The sequence below is a fragment of the Varroa destructor genome, unplaced genomic scaffold, assembly GCF_002443255.2.
Source record: "Varroa destructor unplaced genomic scaffold, Vdes_3.0 BEIS01000001.1, whole genome shotgun sequence".
Taxonomy (NCBI): Eukaryota; Metazoa; Arthropoda; class Arachnida; order Mesostigmata; family Varroidae; genus Varroa; species Varroa destructor.
In genome coordinates, this window is record NW_019211454.1 from 18,972,359 (window position 1) to 18,993,169 (window position 20,811).

The 20,811-nt window shown below is 41.0% G+C and overlaps 2 protein-coding genes across 27 annotated transcripts in view; one reads left to right on the forward strand and one right to left on the reverse strand.

Annotated features, from left to right (window-relative positions):
- Positions 1-15,075, forward strand: part of LOC111249780 (acid-sensing ion channel 4-A-like) — a 70,651-nt gene extending 55,576 nt beyond the window's left edge. For 8 of the 11 annotated variants that reach the window (XM_086977752.1, XM_086977753.1, XM_022808702.2 and 5 more), the window contains 2 exons: positions 9,017-9,097; positions 14,073-15,075. In XM_086977752.1, coding sequence (XP_086833878.1) covers positions 9,017-9,097; positions 14,073-14,208 — 217 coding nt within the window. In that variant the 3' untranslated portion in view covers positions 14,209-15,075. Of the gene's footprint in view, positions 1-9,016; positions 9,098-13,314 lie in introns of all 11 variants that reach the window. The other 3 variants (XM_086977749.1, XM_086977751.1, XM_086977750.1) reach the window with 3 other exon arrangements.
- The window catches only part of LOC111255357 (uncharacterized), a 29,026-nt gene extending 8,862 nt beyond the window's left edge, over positions 1-20,164 (reverse strand). For 10 of the 16 annotated variants that reach the window (XM_086977765.1, XM_086977763.1, XM_086977764.1 and 7 more), the window contains exons 1-3: positions 20,004-20,164; positions 17,655-17,786; positions 13,194-17,205 (exon numbers count right to left, since the gene is read on the reverse strand). In XM_086977765.1, the coding sequence (XP_086833891.1) occupies positions 16,366-17,205; positions 17,655-17,786; positions 20,004-20,006 (975 nt within the window). In that variant the 5' untranslated portion in view covers positions 20,007-20,164 and the 3' untranslated portion in view covers positions 13,194-16,365. Of the gene's footprint in view, positions 1-1,366; positions 1,501-13,193; positions 17,206-17,654; positions 17,787-19,647; positions 19,804-20,003 lie in introns of those variants that run through there. The other 6 variants (XM_086977766.1, XM_086977767.1, XM_086977761.1 and 3 more) reach the window with 4 other exon arrangements.
- Positions 20,165-20,811: the final 647 nt, after the last annotated feature.

Here is a 20,811-nt window from a genome sequence, read left to right on the forward strand (position 1 = left end):
TGCTTTGGAAGAATCGGGAAATTTACATATGGGAACGCGAATAATAGCTATATAGCAATGTTGAAGCTGCTGTCAAAACTGTGTATAAATACAGAAAAGAATTTCGAACACATATTAAAAAAATCAACTCAACTTGCTCAAAAGCTCAATTTAAATGTCCTCCGGATTTGTTATATACATACATCTTATTTAATTCATACAAAACATGAACTATGTATTGCGCGTAGAACTCCAATCAACGACTTCCGGCCGTCGCCGCAGCAGTGATATAGGAACTGTTTGAGTAAAGATAATATTATATGACTCTATAGAAAGCCGGCTTGCTGTTATGGGTAATTTGTAATATCAGTAGAAAGTGGTACGTTTTAGCAACGTGATACAGCGAGCGAAGCATAATTCTATCCATTTACAATGTATACAGGTGTGTACTTACTGAAGCGGTGTTACAATATGAACTCACTTACTTGTAGCAATAGTTAAATGGTGAACGTGGCTAAAGTATATGGGTGTTTTGACTCGCCATTGTTATGACTAGAATAAGGCCAATATTTCTACAGCGAAACCACAAACTTATCGTGGCAAAGGCGGGAGATTCGTAGTTAGACCGATGTATCAGCCGATATCAGATATAGGCGAATATCAGCCGCTGTCCAATAATTCTGGGTTAGATGCCCCCTTTTGACTGTTTGAGATTTGGTCTATATTATAGCTAGTCTTCATGCTGTTTCCAAAGGATCCGTAATCAGTATAATTTAGATTAAAAAGCCCGAAAATCGTTCGAAATGACCAATTGACCTGTAGAAAAGCCTGAACGGTTAACCTTTTTTAGATTGTTTGCTCCTTTTGTAGTTTTTGTTTCTTACAAACTCTTTGCTTTTAGTCCTTCTTGGTCATTTAGATTTTTTAGGATGGTCGATGGACACCTTTAGCGTAAGTTTCAAACACGTGGGTTTTTTGAGCGAAACCTGCGCTTAGCAGTATAGCTTTAGTCACTGACATTATAACAAAATTGTTCGTAAATTTCGATAAATTTAAGAAAAATCTATTTGAAATTAGTTTGTATTTAAGTCCCTATCAAGTGAGTAGCGATTTCATTGAAATCAACATGTCCGTAAGAAATGTTCGTGTTAGATCATCATCATTATCGACAATCTATTGCTCTTGATCGTCAACTATAGATGACCTATAGACCCTTGTCAAGGCTGAAAGCTTTTGTTCGGCATTGAAAAAGATCAGAAACTTCCGCAAAGCGGTTACTAATCTAACGCGTCTTTCTGTCCGCTTATCCGGCGACCGCTTCCAGCTGTTTTGCATTACTTATCTGCTATAAATCTCTATCAAAGTTCGCTATCGATCATCTATTTACGTGGTTCACGCTGGCTGATAGACGGCTGCGTTCGTCATTGTCTTTCCTGTGCAGTAGGCCATGTCATACAGATAAACTGATCAAGTTTTCACTGCATCGAATCCGTTTGAACACGCTCACGTCCCGTTATTCACCTTGTTCCGACCGAACACAAATCATTCAAAATAAACAAGAAACGATCGTTGATTAATAGCCTCGTACAATGGCGTCCGCGGACAATAGATAGGTACAGCAAGCTTGTAGCTTAGTAATCCGTCAGCATAAAATAGATCCCACCGTAAACGAAGATCACCATTGCAATAACAACACCAGCTATAGGCAAACAACAAAGACGCATCGACAGCAGAAATACTCATCCGCGATAGGCAACAGAGAAAATTCACCACATCATCGTCACCGTCATTAGCTTGTACATCAAGAAGCATCATCGTGATTATGTGTATATAGGGTGTATATATATATATATATATATATATATATATATATGTATAACGGGGTGATGGATGCCGAAGTAGTGGGCGATATCACCGAAAAACCACGCGGGTCGCTGGTGCGGACGGAGAATCGCATGTATCACAAACGAGTGTATCACAGTACGTTTTTTAAGCCGAAAACATTAATAAAGAAACTCATAGTCACACCAGCCTTAAAAATGTCGACGAAGCACCGCTGATATCTCCGTAAGAGAAGATTGACACGTATCCGTTCGCGAGCAGGCCCCGTAAATCTCAAATAAGACCTTTGTTTTCGTGGTAACTGCTGGCCACTCAGTGCACTGGCTGATATGCAATTTAATACCCTATCTCTTAATAAAATGCCGTCGCTACCTAATTTATGATGATATGCCGCTTTTCTCTCGAAACATTGAAGGTGCTTCACGAACACAATGCATAAGTACCGTATACGCCAGCATTACCCGGTGCTGTATAATGGTATAATTATATATCTGCAGGTCCTCCAACCAAAGCGACAAGCAGAAAATTACAAGATTCCCTTTGATGTGGCTCCTCCTGCAGCAGATGAGTTCGCTCTATAACTTAGGCAACCTGATCGACGGTTCAGCGCTTGATCGCAAACTGCATTGCCACATCCTAAGACAATGTACAGGCTCCCTATTTTTCGATCTGCCGGCGAGACGGCAGATGGTCGTACGCACGAGGAGGGGACGCCTTCGACGTATGTCGGGAGTCAAGTGTTTCGTCTTACTGGCGGTTGCTTTTCTATGGTGCTTTCTATGGTACTAAAGGCGAAAATAGCAGCAGAGTTTCGAAGTGAGTAAACAAAAAGCCACGGTGGGTCGAGATAGAAAAGCAGGAAGAAATTGTTTAGGTACTGATCTAGAAAAGGATAAGGATGCATAGGTTGGTGAACGCCTATTGGGTGTAGGTGTCTGAGAAGCTTTAAACAATATTGACTTTATATATTATATAAGTCAATATTGTTTGGATGGCCTATATGAATGCGTGTTGCAGTGAGCAGAGCTATTTGCTGAAAGCAAATGTTCAACACTTATCCTGTACCGACGATTTGATGCTATAATGTTTCATTAATATCCGGTTCGATGTTTAGGTATGTTAGCGACATAATCAGCTCAAACATGTATATAAATACTAAATGAAATTAAACATGTTAATAATATTTTCGCTATTCAAAGAACAACGATATAAGCCAGGCTCCATTTTATAAGTGAGACAACATATTTAAGTGTGAAACTTATCCAAACTAGGAAGCGCATGTTAAACGACGCATATATTGTCAATCCAAGTATTCTGTCTCGTGATGAGTTAAAAATGTCACTCATCACTCTCCTTCAATGGTCCATCCACATCACAATGGTCCTTCTTCTGTCTGCTTTGCATTCGCAGTTCCCCCCGCACATGCGATACTGTAAAAATGATTGTTTGGTCAACGATTTCAACAACTTGTTTTGAAGCAGTATTTTTCCTTCTATTTATTCAGTGTTAAGATGCGAAGTTCTATGTGCGCGCGCCCATACATAATAATAAAGTTGGTACATTTAAAAGCTAGGAGCGTCAGTTCTTGTCGCACTCTCAAAGCACCTTTGCATAACCGCTTAAGTAGGGAAAGGTAAACATCAAAGGTAATGGAGGTAAACATCAGAGGCAAATGAATAAAACTGCGCTTTGATTACAGACGTATAGTATCGCGTAACTAATTACTTCCCACTAACATTACAAACTACCCATAATACTCCGGGTATGATGACACGCACTCCCCTTAAACTCACATCAACCTGTACCGCCACTTCGATCTAAACAGTCCACACCCCAGCGTTACGGCCAAGGCCAGAAGTCGTTACCTTGAATTCTGCTTGCGTCGCATAGGTACTGCACAACCTGTACGAATAATATATATATTTATATATATATATATATATGGCTGTTACAAGCAAAACAGAAGACTTTGAAGTTTAATAACTTTTAATAATTTCTTTAAATACGTGCTGGACATACTCTTTTTTCCAGTTCCTACGCTTGTGCTAGTGCCCTGGTAACTTTTGATCAACCATATTCGCGTTCCAATACGTAATTTTTTAACTATGGCTACCTGAAAAATGGAATATGCATGCTTACTAATTACCCTTGTTAAGCTATAGGAAGCTCCATAATCACATAGATTTCGATCGGGAAAGTAGGCGGATCAATGCCAGCGTCGGATATTTATTTCTTCAGTCTAGAAAGTAATTGACGCATAGCAATGAAATCTGGCATTGTCACCGATTAACCAGACTGTGTACTTTTGATTGTCGGTAGTCTCTTGAGGAACTCAAAATAGCGGACTCTATTCATTGTCTAATTTTCGACAAGTGTCTCATACCAGCAGATGCCCCTGATGTGCATTATAAGTACAGCTCTAGCAGTACTACCATTACGTCCGAACTCGACACTGCCACCGAACTTCATTTGTCACCAGAGCGACGCTATTCTCTCGTCTAATTGCTCTGCGGCTGGCGGTAGACCATGCGAACGAATGCTTCAGGCTATTTTTATTGTTAATTAACTCGTCTGAAGTCAATTCACGGAAAATTCATTTTTGCTCGGTTTCCGCATTTTCGGTATCTGGGTTATAATTCTGTAACGCGTCACGAGTGTATTTTTGAGCTTTGGCCACCAAAGCCCTTAGACTCTTAGAGCCTGCTTCCGTTAAAAACTTACTTGATAACAGTTCCCTGCATTCTTGTTTTGCGGGTTCCGACATTTAGTTATTCCCCGTGGATCTTTGACACTGCAGTATCCATTCTTGAAACGTTCACAGTATTATGTATTGTACTTTTCCTTAAAACCTCCTTTCCTAATGTCTTTACAAATTTCCAATGAATTTCCGCAAATTCGTTCGAGGAACAAAATTTGACCACTGAGCGTTAATCTTTGAGACTAAAAATGTTTTTTTAACTTTAACTCATTTTTTTCTGGAGTAAACTCAGTCGGTTTTCACAAACTAATTTTTAGAATGGTGGAGTAGCTACCGGCCTGATTTCGTCTCCTAGCGGCCCGTAGTTCAAAACTTGCTTGTAACAACTTACTGTACATACACATATGTACACTTGCTTCTGAACAATACATTTGGTACAAGGACTGCGCATGATAAGTTACAAGGATCAACAGATCGTACGATCCCAGCTTTATGTTCATGCGACAATGATATATATTTGCGTTACCGACACGGTTTGTGCGAAAAAAATTGACTAATTCGTTGTGACCTAACAGCGTAACACGTTATTGAATTTCCCAAACAAAGCAAGGCGTGACTGGTTTGTTGAGTCACACCAATATAGCTCGAAGTCAGGCCATAATTATACACGCTCTAGTCGACCAAACGAACTCTGCAGTATAAAGCTCCGTATCAATCACTTGTCAAGGCCATTTCTAATTATACGTGACCGTCCCTTTCTCAATAGAACAAATGTTGCAGGACACCCTATGACTTGCTTATTCCGTAAATTGTTAATGTGAGATGCAAAGTTATGTTAGATTTGAGACTTGTCGCGTCTACGCCCATGTTGACGCTGTAAAAAAATTCATAGAGAAAGAGAACAAGCTGTTACGTAAAGCCGGCACGCTATCGATAAAATAACTCCACTTCTTCCATTCAACATTTTAGTTGTACCAGCATTTAAAAGTAAAGCTCTACTCCTAATTTCGTTCAATTGGCCGCGGTGTATTAACACGTTTTGAGCTTGTCCTATTTTTGGAATGGTATTTATTTATTTATGTGAAATGTCAATAAAATCATAGAACGTAGAATACATTTAAAGTAATATTTTCGCAAAGATTTGCTTTTGCATTAAATCGGAGTTGGAACAAAGTAAAATAGATTTGAACTACAATCGCCTGCTTTACGCCAGACGGAATAATAGACGCAAATTATCACTCATAATAAAACAGTTATTCTGTTGAAAAGCAATTTTTCTACGGACATTTAGTTTGTCTCTGTGAAGCAGTCGGCAAAATTGTTTTCCATTTATACAGACAGAATACGTTGTGCGTTGGCGTTGGTCTTATGCTAACGCTCTTGTTAATTTGTGGCAAACGTTAAGTGTACACGATTGTCTGAAAACTTCAAGCAGCACATATCACGCAACCCGTGTAAAATATTATGCCATAAATTATATAATACAAGCCAACTCCAAGGATGTGGGGAGTAGGGGTTTATCGGACCATCTTCGTGAGACCATATATATATATTAGTCGAAGTAGACACAGCGCACTGACAGCTCGCGGTAGAATGAAAGGAGAAAACCTATTTTTCATGCGCTACTCAATTGATCACTGATGATGATTTAAGAAGTGAAAACGATAACATGCGAAGACAAATACCCTAGCAGTGGCTAACGCGTTATTTCTAACGCATTCGAGGACAGTACTTTTGATGAAGAGCTGGTCCGAAGTCTTCACTCTATCCGCTTAGCAACGTCGAACGTTGCCGTATAAGTATATCGAGGGCCTCTGCTGTCGTTAATGTTCCCAGCAAGCTGGACAAATCGTGCTAGGGGTTTCTGCATTGTCGACCTAGTTTTTTTGGCAATTCTACTGCCGCTCGAATCCTTCTGCCATAACATAGTAAAGGTCCGCCTGGACACACAGAAAAACAAGCAAGAAAGCTTGATTCTGAATACTGAAATGAATCGCAATCAATTTAGTCGACGATAATTGACATGAACTACAATCCGTTTTCATTTATTTGAATAAAGGCGCACGCGGTTCATTTGGACTTCTCCTCGTGGTAGCGTCACGCATTTGCTTTCTGCACTCAAAGGCGCGTGATGGTCTAGGTTGAAATCCGAGCGTAAACACACTTCGTTTTGCGTTGGCAGTCAGTCACTTCAAAATGGTGCCTAATGATTCAATTACTAGACGTAAAACATGGAAGACATTAGAACGTAGAGAAGCTCATTAGAACGTATCTTCCATTCATATAAATGTGCCACAAAACATATTCATTACACCACGATAACCTTATAGCGATGAGAAATTGAACAGCAGCTTTACTGTTGACCTCACCATGATCCACTGATTTGAAACAGCTTGGATACAAATCCACAACATTATCCACACGCGCCATACATGCTCTTCGCGTCTATCAACGGTAAAATGACAGACCTTGCTGGTAAACCTAAAATTCTCAGATTATATCCTCATGTATACTGGGCATATTCATTTGCTTCGTCAGGTCTAAAACGCCAAGACTTGCCCCACAGGCGTTGCCTTCTAAGCTGAGGCCATGACAGTTTACCAAACTTGTCAGAAAGAAAGCAGTAATCGAAGACCACAACTTTTCAGTAAACCTGAGCTGTCGTAGACCTTCCTGCTATCGAGCTCAGCATCTCTAAACGTGCAATTATAACCTGATGAGCACCATGTTCGAGCATACTTACAGCAGAATAGTGATACCAGGTGCTCGCTAGCAACGTTGGCCGTGACAAACGTTTTTAAAAAAAAAAAACACCCGGATATTTATTTAAACGCTTAGACTTTCACGTCCGATACCACATCAGGCATTTCGCAAAACCGCTGACCCAGCACCAAACGACAAACGCCCGGATTCGAACTCGGACCACTGTATGTTCCTCAAACAAGCACGTTATCGACTACGCCGTAATGTACGCTGTGTGCGTACAGTAAGGTCGTACAGTTCTACGACCTTGAATAATAAGCCGTACCTCCACCCAAAATAGTAACCCCGCCATGGGTCGAGGTAAAATGCTACGGATAAGTAAGTAACCTTTGCAATGGCCGTGCTAATACATTGGTAATGTGTTTGCCTATTAAATTTGAGAATACGCGAAGTTGTGTTCGAAATATGTTGGAAACACTGCCTTTTTAGTTCTATATCTATGACTTAAGTACCAAATCGATTCAAGTGATATGGATTAACAGCACATAACGAATATTTTTAGAGCAAAATAGGTGCATAACCAATGAAAAACTTCGAAAATAACTATCTATGACCCAAACTATGACAGAGTTACTTCTTCAGAAAATCAGATAAATGTTAACATTTTAAACATTTTAGAATGAGACATGACAAACAGGTAGCTCGAATCATTATATAGACACGACCGACTTACACTATTAGGGTTTCTTCGGGTCTAAAGAACATTGGCAGAAACTAACTGCATCCAAAATAACTGTAACTTTTCAAACACAGTGTTCGACTTATAGAAAAACACGATTCCTATCATTCCTGCAGTATCGAGATCGGTTTCGATGTTTTACTTGACTTAGATTTCGACGTTATCACATAGATCGAGCCGTTCACTGGTGATCTATGGTAATGATTTTACCATTACCGTCAGGAACTGCTTTTACCATTATTCCGCTTTTTTTCTAAGCGTGAACAGACGTAGTCTGTATACCCGCAATGATTAAGTTGACACTATACACCTAATGTGATGGTCATATGTAAGGCACTGAGTAAAAAACCGCAGCTAACAGTGCGTCCTTAAACTACATTCTGAAAGTAGCAATAAACGTATTAACGGTAGATAAACATCTAAAGCCAACTCTATACGTGTGCATGAGAGTATGGATATATGACGCTATTTCGGCATTAAACCGGAGGCGCCGATTTCGATGATTTTTCGCTGTGTCATTGCAGCCAAGCTGCCATTTCCGCATCGTGCACACGAACACGGAATTGACAAGTCCGTCAGGGTTGTATACTTAAAATATCTGGAACTACTAAGTAAATGATGGCAAATTGTCGCCACGAATGGCTATAGATCACTTGTGGAGTGGCCAGCCGGCACGTAACGGTACCAAAAAAGACGAAGTGGATATTTAATGATATCATTCGTGTGGCTGCCGGCACGGGCTTGAGTACTCTGTAATTTGAAATCAATGTAAAGAAATTAATGCATTTAAGATAGATAATTCGCGCGGTAATTTCACGAACTAATGGTCGTATTTGTATCCGCTAAATGACAACAGATATGATTACACAAATACCCATACATACGAATGTAACACCAACAAAACATAGTGCTGTTGATCAGAATATAAATAATGGTTTACTAACAGTGCATTAAGCCAAAGAAATGTGTGAGATAAATCCAATATTTTCCATATCCTCAGTTACGTCTGCTCAAAAATAGCGGCAAACATCTAAGAATTTTGATCCTCGTTACAGAACTGCTCATTCAATCAAGTCGAACGACCATATCGAACAGAACACTGTCAATACGTCTATCGGAGAGTCCTTCTACATACGGTGAGCTGCCTCCAAACGTATGACGGCATACGCCTATACGTAAACACTATTACTCTGTTTCGCCTCACGCTGTATAAAAACTATCTTAGCCCAACGTGCATCATAATATGTCTGCGTGATGTCGAAGACTAAACAAACTGAGGATGCCTATCCGTACCCGAACAATTTCATGTTTACTTAACGAGTTCGGAAGCTCATTTAAATGGGCAATACTTCTTTTGTGCAGCATAAATTTAATATACCAAATTAAGATTAATACACACATCCTACCCATGAAGAAGAAACAAACAATATGCAGTGTGCAAAGTCAGATGTTTTCTATAATCCGACGACTTAATTAGCTCACCCGTCAAATCTGTAGTACTTCATGCACGCACCGAAAGCTAGCCTTCTCTGCACGAGCATCGCATTTGGAGCTGTTCTGTGATAGTTTCAACCTACAACATTGCCGAATACTGCCAGCTGCATGTTGCTTACTGTCAATGTGATTCCTTCAACTTCTATTTTTAGCTGGTACCGCAGAAAAAGCTTCTTCTCAGCATAGAGTGTATCATGGACCGGAGTTGTCGGCAGGCCAAATTTCGCGACGCGCAACTTGATTTAGCTAGACCTGTCTTCTACCTAATCAGCTTTCCCTGGTTATAATATAAAATTATAATGGCTAATATAATAGTCAAAGCCCTTTACCGTGTCGTGCCCGTATAAGGGACCGCGCTATCGTTTGACTCTCGGCAAGGCACAACAGCAATAGCAGATGTTATTACGGTTTAGTCGCCGGTGCCGCGGCTGGAGTAGAGAGACGAACGAAAGCGACCTCCACACCATCATGGAGCTCGCAGAAATTGGCCATGTTTGGACTCAGCTTGAACTGAAGCGACATGGCTATAGCCCTCATCGAATCCTGCGGGTATATACTCCATAGCGAGCCGTTAACGGTGGCACCGGTCGCAATAAGCCTGTTGGCCGAAAAGGCAACGGTAAATGGTATACACTTGCTATATGAAACAACTGTGATACACAGCTGTCGCCACTGTCAATGGTGTTAGTCGTTGATTATGTCAGTAGCTATGCGGCCTCTGCGAGGCGCGTCCCGTTTTAGGACTCCGACAATGACCTTGTGAAAATATAAGAGTAACTGACTGGACGAGCAGGACGTTGTCCATGGGGAGATCGACCTTAAACGGAGGCTTCCTAGCATAGAAAAGACCCCACATTTTTGCGATGTGGTAGTGATTTTGATGAATTTGAGAGGAAAAAAATGGCACCGGAAAATAGCGCCTGGTGTTGGTTAAAGGCGAAAATCAGAGGCTTCACTTTGTGCTTGCGTGTCACAATGTATTTTTGAAGCATATCTTTGATTTGATGAGAAATGTCACAAACAGATCAGGATGAAAAATGGAATTGCATAAAGGCAGTCGGGGAGCGCAGCCTGCACAAGTGTTTATTGGCTCCAGATCTACGTTAGCCCTTGTGACTAAGTAATGAACGTGTATGTGAGGATTTCGCCTTTGACCTAATAATGTACGTTAAATAAAGCAATTATTTTCATGAAGTAGTTTTACTATTAGTTAAATCGCATTAATTAAATCGCTCGCGAATGATCATAATTGGTACCCAAAAAAATGTATACTTGGACGTATTCGCGATTTTGCTTCCAGTCAATTATCCAATAAAAGTGCTTTTCGTTTCCCATTTGTTCACAGGTATATAGACATACAAAATTGATTTTTAAAGCCGATTTTGCGTAGTATTAAGCGAATGGAAAACTGGCAAAACAACAATCAAGTGGCGTCAATGTCTGCGGTGACGAGAAGGCATCGGCTTCTCTTTAATAAAACCAGTCTACATGACATGTGCTATTATTGTTACGTCAGTTTATAGCCATAACCCAGTTTAACTAGAATAGACCAAGAAAGCTATTGAGTAGCATTCCCTATTGTAAACGGTGTCGGTCCAATGATAACCTATCGCTACGGGAAGCAGTTGACCACCGGTCAGAGGTCGAGGTCGTTTTTTTAGTAGCATAGAAGCACATCCGCAAATTCATCGAGCAATATAGGACCATATAGCAGTTGCGACAGGTTCGAGATAACACAAGGATCACGACTGATATTAGCAGTACAACTGCCTGCACCTGTACATAACTAAACGGTAACGATATAAAATTTGTAAAGAAACGGACACTACTGGCAGTGAAAAAGGAGGTCTGAGTAGGACCTACTGAGTCTAAGCTCGCTAGGTAACAGGAAATGCAGTAATCAAACACATCCAGTTTGCCATACACGTATCATATGACAGAACCTGAAGGCGACCGAATATTGAGATTTTATCGCATATGGACGTTTTTGACGCAGGCATCGCCATATTCATATATTCTCCTATATACAAACGTAATTTAGCAATCAACTGTGTCTTCTTCTTGCGGCTAAGTCAAAGGCTAGTGCATTACGATCAGACTTCACTGCTAATTTAGTACGCGTCTTAGATGCTGTCAGTCTCATACGCTGCAAGCCGTACCTTAGAGCCCCGGTTCCAAACTGACTTGGGTATCACTTAGCCTTTAAACGGCAGCTTTAAAAATGCAATGTATAATAAAAATTTCCACAATTAAGGAATTGTATGACACTACCTACGATGTATATACTATTTGTGCACCGTTGACGCTTTACAGTCTCTATCTGACAATTGGTATAGTACGATAAAATGCTTTACATTGAAGACGGCTTTCCTCACAGCGTATAATCACCATTTTGAGACTAAAGCAGAAGGCTTCCACCCTGACTCCTAGTGCCCAGATCTTTTCACGATACTGACAGGACAGAGCGGCCCGATCATGAATTCGTCGCTAGATTAGAAACGGTTCTTGTTTGTAAGACAGAAAAAGCACAGGCCCGCTTCACCTCGAACATTCAGATACGGCTGCTTAATGGAAGCGCCTATTCTCCACTGACTTACTACTACTACTAGGACACATTACAGCTTTCATTTTTGATTCTGTGGTGTAATTGTCAGAAGCTCTACCTTTTGATAGTAATTCCCGTGAGTTGCTTAGCATTGAATTTAGATCGATATACCTATGTAACTCACAACCATACTGTGCGTTCATTTGAACTATTCATTATGCCGATAGTTTAGTTTTTGCACTAAGTTTATTTCGTTAGAATTCAGATTTCTCATAATAGATCATTTTGAATATGCTCATATTGTTCCGTACACAGATATGTACAATTACGTGTAAGCATGTAGAATTTCTTCGCATAGATACCACAATGGGATCGGCGTTAATCCGTTCGAAACGTTGAACTTCGATTAATTTGGTTTTCCTTCATCCTTTTTGGAGGAACAGTTATCTTAAATAAGCCAAATCATGTATGATGTACGATGCATCATTGCATTTCTAGGAAGTGGTTATTTGTAAGTAGATCTAGTTAGACATAGGCGTCTACCGTAGGAGCCTCAAGAAAACTACTGCAATCGAAAACAAATACGATAATGAAGCCTCTTATCCCAAACACAAGTCGAATATATCCAAATAGTCATAGACGTGGCCATTCGATATCCCTGAGAAAATCAGCTTGATCCCATGGCCATTTCTCGTGTACGAAAGCACCCTCTGTACTTTTATCATTTGGTGGCGGCACAAATTGAATTGTTGCTCTGAAGACGACATGGACCAGGTGTTTACTATGATTAAATCATCACTCACCTTTCGATAAAGATAGCCAACCTAACGAAGCATCTAAGTTATGGCTTCTTTGCTTCGGTATTAGATAAGGGTAATTTATCATACGTCTATAATACTGTATTAAAGACTTGTTCACTATATTGATATACGTCTTGATATGCACTAAATGTTTCCGTAACTAGCAACAAAAACATACGTTTTATTAGTACTAACGGATACGTCAACACAGTCATATTGGATAAACAATGCGGAACATGTAACGTTATCCATATGACCAGAAGATCACTTACGAATACAAGTAATGAATGTGTCTTTACGTATCCAGAACTCCGAAATTGAAACTCCGAAACGACGCCTAGCTACCTCCTAAACCCATCAGCTGCGATTATTATGTCCATTTGTATAACTAACCTTGCTTAGCTATATGGTACCGATACTGTGGCCGGCTCAGTTAACAAATGCTGCGACTTCTTCTATATCCGTTTTATATATTATTAATAGCGTACTAACGATCAATCCTTTTTCGCTTCAGATCGCTGCTTCTATCTGCAAGTATTAGACTGATGCGATGCACATCACGTTAATAACAGTAAGAGCGCCTTTCTTCTAATGCCGCCCAGTACAAGCTCCCAACGTCAAAGCGCACATTAAAGAGTTGATGTTCTATTGGCCATTTTATCTGATATAATCACAAGCTAATAGGTTACTCCTGATGACAAATGAGTCATGAACGCCACAGCTTATCCCTGTCGCCGAGCGGAAGAACTTCAACAGATGAAGTGGTTCAAATCACTAGCAGAACTTTGAGAAACCAATGGTACCCCATATAATCCAGCTCGAAACCCCGCCTCTTAACAAGCACTTGCACAACTCAGAGTTCTTGTCACGGAAAAGCTTTTCCTGCATGCGAAGTTCACCTCGATCTATTCTATGCAAGGAAAACCCATCTTGGAACCTTACGAACGTGCGTCGTCAAATGCATTAAACCACGCACAGCTGTGGAACAACCACGTTCGAGCGCTTAGCATGCACTAGCCAATGTTACACCATCTGTGCCGGTACCACCCGTGGCGGCACGTCAACACGCTACGTTCCCGCCCCCGATCCGGTTGTTTCTTTGTTAATGTTGTTATTATTGCACAGCGGCAAAGACTACACCCTCCTTGCTTCGCCAGTAATCGTTCATTCACTAGCACGCGACTCATTCCACTCTGACCGAACGTTTGGTTCTGAGCGTCCTTCTCTCCAGATTATTTCGTTGCGAATCATATCGTGTTACTTTGATTACAGTACACCCCCCGAGACGGTGCGGCGCCCTGGTGTTTCAAGTCTTCGTTCGAATTGGATTCCTCGTCGTCCAACCAAAGCAAAAGGAGGAGGGCACTCTGGCCGAAGTTTCGCTGAGACGACGCATCATGAGCAATAACAGCGACGGGAACGAATGCAACGACTAAGGAACATGTCTGTACTTCCTTTCGACTGACTTCGGATAGATGAACAAACGTGATCAGTTGTTGCCGAGTTTACCTTTCCCGTTAGCCATGCGTGCGTCTGCCTCTTCTATGGGTAGACAAGAGCAGGCAGGCGCCCAGCTGCTGTTGAGACGACCGTTCCCTTTCCACAGAGACATAACATCAGTCTGGCGGGCAATTTGAAATGAGGAGGCAGTGGCGCGCAGTCCTTCAGTCCAGATTTACGGAAGCTACTGAAACAAAGTCTATACGAATCATTCCTTAGTCACCAGGAAGGATCCCCCGGAATCTTTGCGATTCGAGTGGTTGTTGCTACTCAATCTATATGATAGCGAAGTTTAACAGTTAGTTTATGGAAAAATTGTCGTATTTTTTTGACATGAACGTTGATGATGTATTCATAACAGTTGACTTTGCCTGTCTTCTGCGTTATTGCAGGCGACATTTGGTCGGGTTGACGATACTATAGGGACAGCGCAAATATAAATGCAACCATGGGCATGGGTTTGATGAAGGTCGATTGCTTTTATCAGGTCTTAGAAGAACTAAAAGTTGATGTCGAATCGGAACACGATCAGCTTATGGAAAGAAATCTGTCAGCTGAATTATGCATGAGATGCTATCATTATTGTGGGCCGCATCTGGTCAATTGAGAAACATTTATAAAGGGGACAAGCAAAGGATGCGCCATTTTGATGATTCCGACTAAAAAATCCAACGGTGGCATTTGACGCAAAAAGTTAAAAGAACAGTTGGAAACAGCAAGTAATGGAAACTAAATAAACAATAACGATTATATTATAAACTCACTAAAATACGTATTTTAGCATTGTTCTAATTGATTTTTACATTTAAGTGTGACATCTGGCATTTGAAACGATTCGATTCCAGCACGAGATAATGCGAATTTTTCGTTTTTATTACTAACTCAGGCCTACTGAATAAGTTCAAAGATGACCGATAGCCAGGCCAGCCGTGAGTGACGTCATGGCTTTTTATATTTAAGGATTAGCACTGTCCTATTCACATTGAAGGTGCATTGAAATACATGTATTACTTTAACCACGCTACGGACAAACAGAAATAAGTTAATTTCCGAGCGACCGTTATATTTGAACATCGACCATAAAGGCAATGAGTTAGATGTTTAGAGTACGAGCTCCGCTAATTAATTATGTAATTCGTCAAAGCCTAGCGTTGAGAACCGAACGAGCTTCGTGGCCTTTTTCGATTTATTTAATGAATTTGTATCCAATTTTTTATTTCTTTCAATACTTCTAGATTTATTATCTTGAATGTAACAGAATGTATCTAGCTATCTTATCCGATCATACTTATGATTGTTATCAAGACATAGTAAGTTATCTACATACGATTATTTTTGTTAGTACGCTTCTAACCATTATCCATTATTGCCGACGTCATAACCAGCATCCTGTGTTTGATCATGAAGATACGATATGCTGTTGTTTCGCGCAGATATTGAAGGTTTTGCAGATTGCAGATCTTCAACGTTTAATGAGGTGTTAGAGCTGACAGATACGCAAGGCCGTTTTGATAATCTAAGTGGCACTTGGTGTGATCGTCATATAACGTCACTCGATCGCAGAATCCACCCGCAGCTTTTACGGTTCCCCGAAAGTGACTGTCGTTACCACTTTGTTCCCTCGATGTTCGCTATAAAAGATCTGCCAGCTGTTGTTAAAACGAAAATATTTTATAGAGTTGACTATTTCTAGGCTTTTTCAGTCTCCTCTTCTGAACTTCACGGCGCCGCTCTTCGTCTAAAGGCAAAAGCGAAGTCGTTTATCATAGTTGTGCAGAATAACCGGTGTCTGTTGCAGGTGCAGCATAATGGAATTGTCTTCTTTATGAAGCGAAATTGCTGCTTGATGTGTAAGGATAGGTTATCGATGAGGAGTGAGAATAGCAAATGGTTTCGATTGCCTGTTTGGGCAAATCGTATTCCCTGTACGACGCTGACCATTTCCGTTACCCCATTGTCAAATATAGTACTATTTTGATAAAGGACAACTTTTAACAACTTGACAGCATTAAATGGCTGATGACGTCTAATCATTTAGAGGCGCTCATCTGACTCAAACTGGAAATCATGAATAGAACATTTTTGTGAACAGTCGATCTTGCGAATTCTGGTACAGGTCTACTGTTGGCGAGGCCTGATGGTCTTCTTCTCCACATCGTTGTTGAGAGTAACGTTCGACAGCTCGCACGCAAAAATCACTGAGGCTATGCTGCAGTGTTTGCGCTTGCACCGGGCCAATTCTGCCTAGGCGGATAGCGGCCGATAGCGAATTTCGCAACGTGGAAAACGCAAACGCGTCCAGTGTCTCTGATAGTTGTGCACCCAGAAGCGCACATACAGCTCCAAACACAACGGCTAAATGTCCTTCGAATCGCGCCAGCCGCCTCTGGTTAGGACCTTCCACGAAGTTCACACCACTGGGCGGGGTAAAACTAGCTGCTTTCTCATCAGAATCATGATCACTCAGCCGCACGGCGCTGTTAACACGTAGCATTTCTAGACGGTGTAACGGAGCCGTACTGGGAAACACCTCAATTGCAAGCGATAGAAGTGTTCGGCCTTGTTGAAGGGAGGCGCGTCGGGCTACATGGTTGCTTAGGCTGACGGACAACAGTCGGTCCAGCTTTGTCAACCGGCGGATGCACTCAGGTATGTCGCCATCAACGTCAGTTGAGTTCGCCTGAAGGTTGAAGGCCGGAGCTGTTGAATCAGGTTCGGCTTGTGGCGAGGTCAGCGCAGCATATGCAGCAGCGACGTATGGCACTTGTTGTGAACAAGTTGCTATTATGCAGATCTTGAGGAATCGTTGCAGGTGATCGATGGTCGGAATCGCGCCACGACGCCAGGCGGCCTCGATACCGCCGCTGTGGGTGAAACCGCTGATAGGCAAAGCGCTGTCGCATATCTGTAAGGACGAGATTTCGTAGGGATAGGAACAATTAGAACTGTCTCAATTATGGATGATACATTATTTTCCAGGAAGCTCATATATAAAGTAGTAGTAAGGAATGTTAGCAACCGAGTTTCAACTTATGACTTCCATGTGATACTAATAATACAAAGCCTTTCTTTATTCAATGATGCGATTCTTTCATGATTTCTTTTTGGCAGTAGTCAAACTAGCTCTTTTCAACAACTCTATATATTTACGTAAAACTTATCTCATTCTTAGAAGTAAATAAGATAATTACTTGCAGTTACTTGCCTATTAATGGCAGAGCGCTGCATATGGCAGACCAGTGTTTATTCGTTTCTGAGGGACTACAGAAACTCATTAACACTTATAATTTTCAATTGAAAGTGTATCTGCAATACGAATATATGGCAGTGGTTTATAAAGTAGTTACTATTTACCTGTAGCAAATTTAGGAATACGAGTCTCGGTTCTCGAACAATCGTTGCTGACGCTGGGCTGTCTAGTGTTGCAGCCGATACTACCGTCGTCTGTGGAACTTGCTTCATTTCGCATAAAACAATCCGTCTGGTCTGCAGTTCGGAATGAGTTTTTGATAATTTCAAGTTGGACTTTATTTGCATAAGCGCTCTATTCAAATCTTTGTATCCCGGTTAAGAAGAAGAAGTAAACTAGGTAGCACTTATCAATACTGAACGTTTTATCTGTGGAAAACACAGATGAATTTGAAGATACAATTGATGAGATCCCTGTGGGTAGAGCCAGCTTCATTGTCCTTAAAGCCACATGCACTTCGTCGATTATTTATGTACGGCTCGGATACCCCCTCGACAACCGTAACTGAATGATTGAAACCGCGGAGAATCACAACGGTGTCATTTTTCGATTACTTTGTTGTGGTGTATTTCTAGGCAGACAGATAAATGTACAGTTGCTCTGGCGATATATTTATTATTTTGGTTTTGCCTTCGGAGTTACTAAATTTGTATGAAAACCAAACTCTTTCAGTGATAATTATGCCGTAGTAGTCATGTCCTTGGAGGGGGGGCAAAAGCAGTTTTTCATGGTACAAGCATACTGGCGTACGGTAGAAACTCCGCCTTTACTACGGTGCTATTTACGAAATCTATGGCATCATATTTTAGTACCTAAAAACGGCTCGGGATAGTCCGCATTTTCGAGGGGAGTTTCGCTGTAGCTTCATCATCTAATGTCTATACATAGCTTAACAGCAGAATACTTTGTTTGAAGGAGAGCGTTCATAAGAAAAAAAGTAGGTGATATCAAAAATCGCTTTATATTGTAACCATCTGTTTGCTAATTTATTGTTGGCTTATAGAGCCATTATTTGTCTCACCGCTGGGAAGAACGGTCGAATTTGAGCAAATATTTAAACTACATGTTTTTAAAGGAAGACTTAAGGGCTGTCCATTCGGCAAACCTGCCACCCAAAATCCCCGCGGGATACCATTCGCATTCTATTTGTTTCAGCCAATGATTTCTTGATGTATCTAACCGCTCTCTGTATGCCTTAATGTAGCAACAGGCCACTATATTTCTTTTCGTAGCAGCTATGTCTTGGGAAAATGAGCGCGTAGAGGCAACTTTTACAGCGGTCGACAACAACGTCTTCAAACTGGTAGGGTTATTCGCAAGCCAAATTTATTATAGAGTAGTTACAGGATCTAGTGGTCTACATGCTGTCCTGGCAATAGCCACTGGATAAAATGGATGCGGTAATTAATAACGATAAAAGATTCCGGTCCTTAAAAATCATAGTCAGGGCTGGTAAGTTGTTAACGCATTTTTACTCTCGTTTTATAAACATCACGAATGGTTATTGAAGAGGGTTTTGCTTGCGTGGTACATAGTAAAAAACGGCAGAGCAGTTTGCCGGCAAGGCAAAATATCCACACGCAGTTACCGTATCCATATGCTTACCTTTGTTGATGTGGCTTTAAACTATAAATAGTTAATAGATAAAATGATTAAGCTTCATAAAAACCACTCAAAGGGAAAGTAATAATATGTATGAAACTGATTTTAAATATTTGCAGTTCGGTAGGTTTCTCACGTACCGCTGATCGCCGTCTTCAAAAAAGCGTTCAAGGAGCTTATTATGGTAAATCAATCATCTTCTAGATGAAGTTCGACCACCCAATCAATCGTAGTCGTCTCGGTAATTTTTGGATACTTCAGAATTGCAAAAAATAAATTTAGAGAACATAGTGTATCAAACCGAGGTGATTTACCTTCGTAACGCGATGACTAACCGTGCGTGACTCGTTGAGAAAAGTTGATAATATCAACTTGAATTTTTCAAAGCTTTTTTTTTCTGCTTTATTACACTATAAGCAATACCTTGAATAGGTACTAATTGAACCCACCGCCTATATCTTCTGACTATTTGACCTACGTTTATCTGACGTATACCTTGACATAGTTCCGTTATACATGTTGTCTCTGACACCCATCTCTGCGAGTGATCTTCCTGTACCAATGGCGTTCAAGAGCTTAGAACCGAGCACTTCTAAATAATAAGATGACGTAGCCGTTTTACACACAGAGGAATTAGGCGCATTTGCTGACCTTCCAGGTAATTACATGAAAAAATCAGCGATTGATAACGCAGGGTCGAGCATACTTGCTACGCTTGTCTGGATACCATGCTTTGCCTAAAGCGTTTCACCTATTAACTGTTACAAGTAGGTCACTGTGGATATTCCAGCACCACACTAAATCTCTCGATTTCATGGGGCAACTAACGAAGTTTGAATGTTTAAACTCACCATAGACGATCGGCTACATGTTTTTCATCTGCTATCCTTGTAGAAGAGTCCTTAGTTGCTAATGATTCGTCGTACTAGTTGGACAATATCGTGAGCGCACAGTTTCATCTCGAAAAAGGACTGCCTTAAATTATCAGGCTGCCTCAGTCGGCGGCAAGTCTCTTTCGCCATGGTCGTGGGTCACGGGGCAAAGGTCCTCCGCACTCGCCAGCGGTGACCGAACCAGTAGTAGCCACCAGAGGAGACGAAGAGTCGAATTTTTGTGAATGCAGTAGGGAACGATCTCGGACAAAATCCAACGTTGTCCTAAATGCATAGATAACGACGTCCGCGATAGCAACTTTTACAGGTCAGATGAGCGCTAATCAATGATATATCGTAATAATGTATTGCACGCATGCGAGAGACGTTGACGGAGATACGACAGCAATTTATAAAGGGTTCACAGGGGCAGTCGTGTCAGTGGGCATTTCCGGGTTTTGCGCTCTATGCATCGGCTGGAGTCTTCGACTCGTAACATAGAAATGCTCTTTTTCGGTCCATAACATTGATTCGTTTATTAAGCAGTTATGACAGAAGGCGTTCATACACACTGCACAAACCTGCAAGTGATTCACGGGATGATGTTACGCGCACGTATCATACGAGCCATTTAAGAACGTATAGAAATCTGAGAGTCGTTTTCGTGGCGCAAAACTAGCGTATTCACCTACAAGGTTTAGAGCTGCATGAAGGGGTCCAGGTTTGAAACCGGACATTGACTGACGTTTCTTTTTGCGCTAAGAGGACTAGACGCTTTCATTGCGTA